This window comes from Phaseolus vulgaris, chromosome 10 (assembly GCF_051622355.1).
Source record: "Phaseolus vulgaris cultivar YP4 chromosome 10, ASM5162235v1, whole genome shotgun sequence".
NCBI lineage: Eukaryota > Viridiplantae > Streptophyta > Magnoliopsida > Fabales > Fabaceae > Phaseolus > Phaseolus vulgaris.
In genome coordinates, this window is record NC_143507.1 from 7,525,336 (window position 1) to 7,535,804 (window position 10,469).

At 24.5% G+C, this 10,469-nt stretch overlaps 1 protein-coding gene across 1 annotated transcript; it reads right to left on the reverse strand.

The window, feature by feature from the left end:
• Positions 1–2,624: 2,624 nt before the first annotated feature.
• LOC137813220 (putative polygalacturonase At3g15720) lies at positions 2,625–7,094 on the reverse strand. Its single transcript, XM_068615390.2, has 8 exons — positions 6,957–7,094; positions 6,144–6,278; positions 5,343–5,510; positions 5,034–5,241; positions 4,001–4,082; positions 3,763–3,871; positions 2,951–3,073; positions 2,625–2,849 (listed from the first exon to the last, which is right to left on the reverse strand). The coding sequence occupies exons 1-8, from the start codon at positions 7,089–7,091 to the stop codon at positions 2,625–2,627; spliced, it is 1,185 nt and encodes a 394-aa protein (XP_068471491.2). The 5' UTR covers positions 7,092–7,094.
• Between the last annotated feature and the right edge of the window lie 3,375 nt (positions 7,095–10,469).

The window sequence follows — 10,469 nt, forward strand, 5'->3', positions numbered from 1 at the left end:
GTTTTATTAACATTTACTTATGTATCTCTAACTAATTACACCACATATCTAAAAAAATAGATAATTGATAATTAATAACAATTTTTATATTTAAATTAATTAAACATTTCCTAACTAGTGTTTTTTTTTTCTTATTAGTAAAATTCTATAAGCCGACGTCTTATATCTCAAGGTTATGAATTTCATTTTTTTAAATATCATAGTTAGATAAGTTTATGAAATGTATTTCACATAACAAGTAAAGAAACACGTTTTCTGTAAAAAAAAATTGTTATATATATATAATGATGTTAAGAGTTAAACATAAACTTATTTTTAAAATAATAGCATTAAATTGTGCTAAATATGACTCTAAGTTTTTCACACAGTTTAATAACAACAATAAATGTCTTTTATTGAAATAATTTTAATATATAAAATAATATTATTCTTTTAATAAACATATTACTTTTATATACTTTAAATACATTAGTGTAATTTATTTGGATTAAAACTAAAGGTAACTATTAAAATTTCAGATCATCAGAATATTAAATATTTTAATAAAAATCGAGTCCTACAATTTAAATCTTTCTAGATAGCCAATAACCATTTAAGAATATATTTACTATTCAAAATAAGAAGTCACCTACTATTTACTATTTTATTTAATTGAAATAATTATATACCAATTTAGAAACTATTTAACAATAATATAAACTAATTTAAAAACTAATTTTTTTTTTTAGTTTCTAAAATGGTCTCTAATTTAGTTATCATTGCAATTAATTATTTTGGTCTTTAAAACTTGGTTTCTATTTCATGATTTTCTTGTAGTGAACCATTAGCTACCAATGTTTTAGCTACTTACTATTTTATATTCTAAATTAGTCTCTATTAATATTTAGAGACTAATTTAGAAACTAAAATATTAGTAGTTAAAATATTGGTAGCTAATTTAGATACCAATTTAGAAACTATTTTATAAAGTTTTTATTAATAATAGAAATCATTTTAGATACAATAATTTATCTAATTTAGTCAATATAGTGACTAAGTACTTTTTTATTGTCTCAAAATTTAGTCACTATTTAATGATTTTCTTATAATAATCTTAACTTTTCCTAAAATGCAATACATAAAAATAAGGTCAATCATCTACCAGTTCAAATAAATATTTTTGTATTTTATCAAAATTTAAATGATTAATAAATATTTTAATTTTGATAATTTATAAAATGAAGCAAATATTTTAAAGTTTCATTATTTTTTTATATTTAATTAAAGATAAATGTCTTAGGATGGACGTCACAATATACTAATACCTTCTCCGGTCTAAACTTGAATTTGGTTTCAAATGTTTTTTTAAATATAGTTTTTTACTTAGAAGTGACAAAGTGGATATTGACTGATAGATTGCTAACAATGTATATCCGTAAAAAAATATATAAAATAAAATGAAACACTTCAGGAGTGTCCCAACTCTTATATAAAAAATTATCAAGGACAATCTGCTCAACACTTGACCTACATATAAATTTCACACTCTTTAAACCACCAAACAAATCCTCAAGATTGAAAAGGAAAGGTAGGTCACATTAAAAGAAATCATCATCTATTCTAACAATGTCCTTATAATCGGTCTTTAGTAAAAAGAGGACAAAACATAATACAAACAAAACAACCCCTGATACAACCAAAGACCCACAAACATATTTACAATCAAATTTCCTCACGCAAACAACAATCAAGCTAAGAAAATATATCCACTAGATATGTTCTATCATCGTTAAAATGCATCAGCTTGCGGTTTTTTTGCTATTGTTTATCAACATCGATGTGATATTGAGAGTTTTGAATTTAAGAGAATAATAGGAGCTATTTTAAATCGTAGCTCATGTTATACTATAAGAAAAAACATTAATTAAATAAATTTAAAGACAAAAAATTAATTAGTCATTATATTAATTAAATTAAATATTATTTTAGAGACTAATAAATTATTAATATTTAAAGTTATTTTTATTATTAAAAATATTTATAAAATGGTTTTAATATTGATATTTAATTTAGATATCAAGTAATAACTACTAATATTTTATATTATAAATTAGTTTTTAAAAGATTAATTTAGAATATAAAGTAGTTAGAAGCTAACATTTTGATAGCTAATGGATAGATATCAATCTAAAAACTACTTCATGAATTTTTATGAATGATAAAAACTATTTCTTATATCAATCATTAATTTAGTTGATAAAATGATCTCTAATTAGTTTATAGTAACTAATTATTTTGATATTTAAATTTAGTTTCTATTCAATAATTTTTTTGGATTAATTTTTTTATGTAAAACTTATATGATTATGATCATTTAGGGATTTTGTAAGTAAGGAACAGTAGGAAGAAAATAAATAAATAAAAAAACACACTAAATTCACAATATCTCTTTATATTTCTTCTGACAAAATGCCATAAATATAGGGAGTATCTAACAAAAGCTAAATTTCCCTTCCATTATACACTTTCAAGAAAATCATGAAATAAGACTCAATTTTAGAGATAAAAAATAATTAGTTGTTATAATGACTAATTATTTTTAGTCTCTAAAATTCGTTTCTTTTTCATGATTTTTTTTGTAGTGTTTATACACAAGATACTTTTGGAACAGTGTCTACAAACGTCCCATTAACCATATTCTTGCAAAAGGCAAAGGCTTTTTTGATTGATTTTGAAGGGACAATGAAAATTTGATCCAATGTAATGTTGAAACAACCAGATGGGCTACAATTAAAGTTAATTGCCTTGGCACTGGCAGAAGTGCCCTTGAACCCTCTGAAAGTCACTTCACTCACCTTCACTGCATCTTCCTATTTCCAAACATATTTCAAATCACGATTACCAAGTCATGATGAAAAATTGTTGAAATCACATTTGAAATAGTAATGTAAATGCAAATTCAAAAGTATACCACTTTATTTGGCACTTCATTTGGAGTTTTAATCCCATAGAATTGGTCTATAATAATTGAATTTTGAACATCTTCTAGTATGATTTCCTCATACGTGATTTTTCTTGCATAGCCTGATCCACCCTGCATCAAATTAGAGAATATAAAGATATATATTAATTAAATTGGTATCATGAGACACTGAAAGATTAATTAAATATATCCTAAGGAAAGTTAACAATAGAGTGGTTCATAAGTTCAAGTTTTCCTAATTAGTTCAAGTTTTCTTATACTATTTAGATGTGTTAAACTGTTTGAGACTGTCCAGTGGTTCAAGACCATCCGATGGGTATCATCGTCTAAATGGATATTAGCGTATGTTGAATAATTGTTATGTTGGATCGTCTAGTCCTTCTATTCAAATTTTCTATAATTGTTAGTGTTTTATGTTATATTGAAATTGAACCACTATACACGTGTTTGGTTTGTATGAGAAACATCTTTAGTAGAAAGTTGTAAGACGATTATTTTGTGTCTTCTACTTTAAAACTTGAATTAGAGAGTTGCTCTTTAATATAAAAGTTGAGAATTTCACTAGGAGGATTTAGAGAAAAATTTCAAATTATAAATCTCATAAATTATCATAACAAAGATGTAGACTATTTATAATCTAATCAGAGTGAATTTTGTGTGTGACTTTTGTACTTTGTTCTACCCTATTTTGTGTTCTCATTTTCATTTTCAAATTATGTATTTTCGTATTATATTAACTGATTAGTAAATTGTATTTGTTCTTAAGGATCATTTAGAAACATTATATATGAGTTACTCACCGGCCATGTCTTGATTCTTGCACCATTTGTAGTGTCAATGAAGCTGCAATTCCATACATGTACCTCTTCAACTGTCTCATGAGATTGATTTCTACCAAGGCTTCCAATACTGAGTTATTCAGACATGTTTCATTAGATCTCATGCACACAGTTCCATCAGATATTTAACTTCATTCATACATGAATTTTAAGTGCAATTTAACATTGCAAAAACTATATGATAAATTTTTATACAAACCTTATTCCATGGCCTCCTTGGCAAACAAGTCTAGTGGCATTGATATAAGAACAACCACCATTGATCGCAATACAATCATCACCTGCTTAGAAAGACAAGGTCAAATATAGTGTTTCACACACTAATTAGTTTAAAATGCACACTCAAATTTTATTATAAACTGAAAAAGTTTTTTTTTCACGAAAATAATGTAATTTTTTTTACAAATTACAATTTTTGATGAATTTTTTATTTATAAAAATGATAGGTTGTATACTATTTAGATAATTTTTGAGTCATTGTTTTGGGTGGCTTGGTGTGTCGCTTGTGTTTCACAACAATCCTGTGTCAAATTTTGTACAGTTTAGGATGTGCAATGCTTCAGGTCCGGTTAATGATATTTGGAGTGTAATTTGGGTTGGAGTAGTGAGTGAAATCTGAAAGCACAAGAACAATGTCATCTTTAAAAGGGGCGTTGCTGGCGCGTCTGAAGTGTTCGCAATGGTTCAAGTAAAGGTTTGGTCTTGGATTTCTTCAAAATCTCATTTTGGTTTGTTCTCTTATTCTAGTTGGTGTTTTGACCTATTTGGCTTGTATGAGGCTAGTTTCTAGATGCCTTGTTTGAGAATTTTTATTTTATTTGGCTGTGTGGCTTTGTTAGTATGGTAGGCATCTCTTGGTAGGAGGAAGATAAAGTACAATTTTGTATAAAACTTATCACTCCTGAAATGGTTCATATTTATTATTATTTTTATTTCTAGTAAAAAAAACCATTTAGATAATTGTAGAGTGAAAGTCATACATAAATCATATAATTTCAACGTAAAACAACAATTGAAATCGTACACCACTCTAAAATAGTTCCGATAATGTACAATTTATCTATTTTTGCAAAAGAAATTATTCAAAAAAATCATAATTTATGAAAAAAAAATGCAAAAACTCTGAATAAGATATTTGTTTGTCATCTATATTTTAAGCATTTTCTCCATGTTATCATCTTAAAACTGCAAGTAAAGTGTTTAGAAGCATGTTGTTGTTCTTCTTAGTTTACCTGTTGCAAGAGTGGAATCTTCAATTGCTACATTTTTGGAACCAGCAATGTCAAAGCCATCAGTGTTAGGGCTATTTGGAGGAGAATTGATATTGATCTGAGAGAAGAGTGCACCATCCAAGCCATTTACAGATATGTGAGCTCCAGGGCTGTTACTCATACTCAGAGATTTCACAGTAAGACCATTGCAACCATGGAAACGCAAGGACTGCATCACATTCATATCAAAATTTTCACTAACAAGGCATTGAGATTAACAAAAAAAACTGTAATCTTATTCATAAGAACCGAAGTGAAAACTTTACATACTGTTGGTCTTCTGCATTTTCTGCATTTCTCCCACCAAGTAGAACCATTGCCATCAATGCTTCCTCCATCAGCATCAATTGTTAGACCATTTACATTAAATATCTGAATCCAACTAAAAGAATCACCAACCCATTCATTCATAGATGGAGCTACTATTTTCCCTTCAAACTGCAACAAATTTGGAGAAAAATACAAAACAAAAAAAAGAAGAAAACTATCAGACTTTCATCATCATGTAGATAATTTTTTATCGACAAAAAAAAAATACATTTTAAGAGTATTTCAGTATAAAACTATCAAGAAATCTATATTTGGAAATCATGGAAAAATGGTTTGTTTGAGTTGGTTTCTTTCTCACGAGTTGAAATTAATAAAGAGTTAAAGTACTTTTGAATTTCTTGTTAGAAAGTTAGAGAATAAATTTAAGATTTTTAGATAATTAAAGTTTTGTACTAGAGTTGAAATATCTAAAATACTTCATATTTATTAATTTTTAGTATTGATAAATAATTTTTTTTTGAACTTTTACTCTAGTTGAATAAATGATGTATATACAATAAATATTTCAATCAATGAAAACAATTTGGATATCTAGTAAAAGAAATTAAATGTGATGAATAATTGATGTGATTCATAAAGCATATGCCAACACTCTTAAAATAATGTATTAACTAAACATATTTTGATTATATATGAGAATTGTGATACTCAAAAATCATCATTTTCAAATGAAAAAAAAAATTCATTTTTGTATTGAAACACTTTATAATGATGTTATCAAATATTGTTGGTTAGTCATACCTTAATGCCAACATTTGGGGTTTTGCATGGACCACTTATGTTTAATCTTTTCACCAAAAATATTTTGCTTAAAGGTATAAGTAGACTTGCTGGCCCTTGATCTTCACACACACCTTGCCATGCTTTTGCAATTGCCTACAATCAATTAGAACACATATGGTTAAGGATCACTTCATGGTTAGAACAAAAAAAAAATATTACAATCAACTTCAAATACATTCAAAGATTCTTGAAAAAAAAATCAATTCTTACATTAATTTTACAAACATTATTATTTTTTATCAACAATAAATAAATAAAATTAAAAAAAATCAAAGATGTCTTAACCCTTATACAATAAAATAAAAAAAAAACAAAAAAAATAGCATGTGGAAAAAATATATAGAAAGTATCAAGACCATCCAACCATAAACATGTATATTATAAAGTCGATTAGAATATATTACGAAGTGGACTTTAAGCCTAACTCAACCCCATAAATCCAGCTCATAAGGTTGAGGTTTGCACCCACTTATATACTATGAAAGACTCTAATCTCTAATCGATGTGAGATCTCCAACAGAATAAAAAAAATAATTAAAATAAATAAACATAAACACATTCTAATTAATATTAAAATGATATTAAAGTTTAAATAAGGTGAGAGATTGATATTTAAAAGATCAATATTTTAAAAGTAAACCATATATTTTAAAGATATGGGATTTATTTATTTATTTAAATAATTAAGGTGAAGCAAAACCAAGAATGAAGAAAGCAAGAGATATATATGAAGTGAGATAAAGAGAGTAAGAAAGTAAAAAAGGGAAATACATTTGAATCATCACTTGTGCCATCACCATGAGCTCCAAAATCCATCACATTAAAAAATTTTACTTGGGTTTCAGCATTGCTGAATGTGGCTGAAATAAAACCTAGAATCAAGATACAAGTGATTAACCTTTGCATTTTTAACAAATTCAGGAATAACACTATTTTGGATTATTTGTGAAAGGATTTATATAGGGTTTAAATAGATTCTTCATTATGTAATTGGAAAAACAAAATTAAATGCTCAAGATCTATATAATCATTAATTTATAAATGCTGTCTTTTAAGGAGAGTAACAATATTTTAAAACTTGTATGGTATGAACTTTAAATTTTATCCATAAAACACTATCAAAGCAAAATCAAAAGCTGTGATAATGAGATTACTTTTGTAAAATTATTTCAAAAAAAAATTATTGCTTTTATTTGTGTGAAAATATCACAGTTAGATAAGTTTATGAAATGTTCACATAATAATTAAAGAAACACGTTTTCTATAAAAACAAAATTGTTAGTATTTAAACATAAATTTACTTTCAAAATAATAGAATTAAATAGTACTATATATGACTCTAAGTTCTTCACACGGCTTAATAACAATAACAAAAGTCTTTATCGAAATAATTTTAATAAAACAATATTATTCTTTTAATAAACATATTACTTTTATATACTGTAAATATTAGTGTAATTTATTTGGATTAAAACTAAAAGTATTAAAATTTAATTTAAAATGGAGTTCAACAGAAAATTTAATATTTTATTAAAAATTCGAATCTTATAATTTAAATCTTTTTAGATATTACACCTTATAATTTTTTTTATATAGGAATACATATTTGTAATCATTTAATAATATATTAAGAAGTCACCTTCCATTTACTATTTTATTTGATAGAAAGAATTTTAATAAAAGTATAAAAGGACATATTAGTTAAAGAAATTTTACTATCTGATTCCTCTAATAAAAATTATTTATTAATTAGTATAAAAAATATTTTATATTTTATATTTAAATTTACCAATATTACCAATAAATTATATATTTAATAAATGTAATTAAAAGACATTATCATTCATTTTTACTATGTATTATATTGAATAATAATAATAATTAGTAACTATTCTCATTCCTTTTTACGATGTATTATATTTAATAAATATAATAATAATAATTAATATTATTATAATTTAATATGTATTATTTATAATAAATATAATTAAATATTATTTTTTATGCTTATATAAAAATTTGTTAACAGCATTAAAGAATATTAAAATATTTCGTCATTAATATTAAAAAAATATTTTATTAACATTTATAAAGAAATATTATTATATTTTATATTTTATATTTAAATTTACCTAAATATTACCAATAAATTATATATGTAATAAATATAAATTAAAAAAAATCATAAAATAGAAATCAATTTTAGAGACAAAAAATAATTAATTGTTATAATGACTAAATTAGAAATCATTTTATAGAATATAAAAAAAATTGGTTACTAAATTAGTTTTTATTATTGTTAAATAGTTTTTAAATTAGTATTGAATTAGCTACCAAAGTTTTAACTACCAATTATTTTAGTGGATTTTTGGGCATGTTTCTTGCTTGTACAATTAGTGTTCTTATTTTTCCTCCTCCTCGTGGTTACTGCCAGCGGTTGTTCATGTTCAATGTTGCCACTACGTACATCTAATTTCATATATCACCTCAATACATAAGAGATCGAATAGATTACTTCCAAATCCACAAGGTAGAATTAGTCACACATCTTCTAACACCTTTTATTCTCCCAATTGGGTTACAAGACACTCAATGGTGTTTTCCTCTCAGTCTTGCACACTAGGATCGAGCCTCAAGCCCCCTATTTAACCTAATTTGCTAGGGTTAGGTGACTTCTTGCGTCGCGCTAATGGACTTGTTGATTAAAACATAAAATGACTTAATGGTTCTGGCGCTTTCTCGCTCAAACGAGAAAGGCGTCGATTTTTAGCGCGACCACTGGAGCATTCTCGCTCATGCGAGAATGGGCTTGCTTGAGCGAATTGCTCTGCTGCTAAGTTGGGCTTTTTGTAATTTTGTGTGTTCCTGGGCCTTTCAGCTTTCTCCTTTTAGCTTATACTAGTATGTTGACCCGTGCAACGCAAGGAAAATTTTACAACATTTTATTATATATAAATATTAATATTATAATTAAAAAAAATTTATTCTTTTACATATGAAAATTGTAAAATTAAGCAAATGAAATTAAAATGTTAAAAAATTTAACTTAACTTATTATAAATTTGTAATATATATTAGTAACTATGAAGCTCGGACACTTCTTTTAAATGGCGTGTCGGTATCCGATATTCGTATCGGACACTGACACTCGTATGACACCTGTAAGTTACGTATCCGTGAAGTGTCCAATTCAAAAAAGTATTTGTTAGATTTCTGACAATTCTAATACGATTTTAACACAATTTTAAAAAGGAAAAATACATTAATTTTTTAAAAATAGAAATATAAATTGTTATTATGATTATAAAAATAAGAAACAAATCCTTGTGAATCAGTGATGAAAAACATCTTTCTGCTCCAAAAAATAATCTAGAACATACTAGTGCACATAAATATTTATTGTCAATTTATATAATTCATTTTTTATTTTTATCTAAGAATGACTTTACAATTTTTTTGGATTTTTATTTATTTAGGATTTTTAAAAACTTTAAAAAAAAAATTATTTTATATTTTTATTTAAGTAGAAAATAAAATAGTTTCTGATTTTGTATTTATTTAGGATTTTTAAAGACTTTTAAAATTTTATTTATGACATAAAATAACTTGTGATTTGTATTTATTTAAGATTTTAGATATTTTAGAAATTTTATTTATTAAAATTTTTCATTTAAGTAGGCATTAAATAATTTAAAATTATTATTTATTAATATTTTGAATAATTTCATAATTTTATTTATTTCATATATTTTATTTAAGTAAGACATTAAATAATTTAAGATTTTTATTTGTTTAAAATTTTAAATAATTTAGAAGTTTTATTTATTTTAAATTTTTATTTAAGTATAACATTCAATAATTTAAGACTTGTATTTATTTCATATATATATATATATATATATATATATATATATATATATGAATGACAAAATAAATAAAAAAATTATAAATATATAAGAAATAATCATTAGCATATGTGAATACAAATAAATAAACATACAATGAACATAAATAATATACATAAATAAATAATTTAAGTATAACAAATTGACAAAAATTTTGAAAAAGTAAGTAACAATACACAGTTATGTAAAAAATGACTCATCCTTAGAGTCTAATAACCCGAATTTCATTTATTTGGTATGTTAACCTCTGGTTCGAAAACCATACTATTGTCTTCTTCGAAGTCATTTATCATAAAATTATTTCATCCCGCTTCAAGTTTTGTTGATTTATTTGACGCATTTTCTTTCACTTTTTTTTATAGAAATATAATTTATATAA

Coding starts and splice junctions, on each gene's coding strand:
- LOC137813220 (XM_068615390.2), bottom strand. CDS start 7,091: ATGCAAAGGTTAATCACTTGTATCTTGATTCTAGGTTTTATTTCAGCC. Junction 6,279..6,956: donor GCACAAGTGATGATTCAAAT/GTATTTCCCTTT, acceptor AATTGATTGTAG/GCAATTGCAAAAGCATGGCA. Junction 3,074..3,762: donor CAAGAATCAAGACATGGCCG/GTGAGTAACTCA, acceptor AATTTGATGCAG/GGTGGATCAGGCTATGCAAG.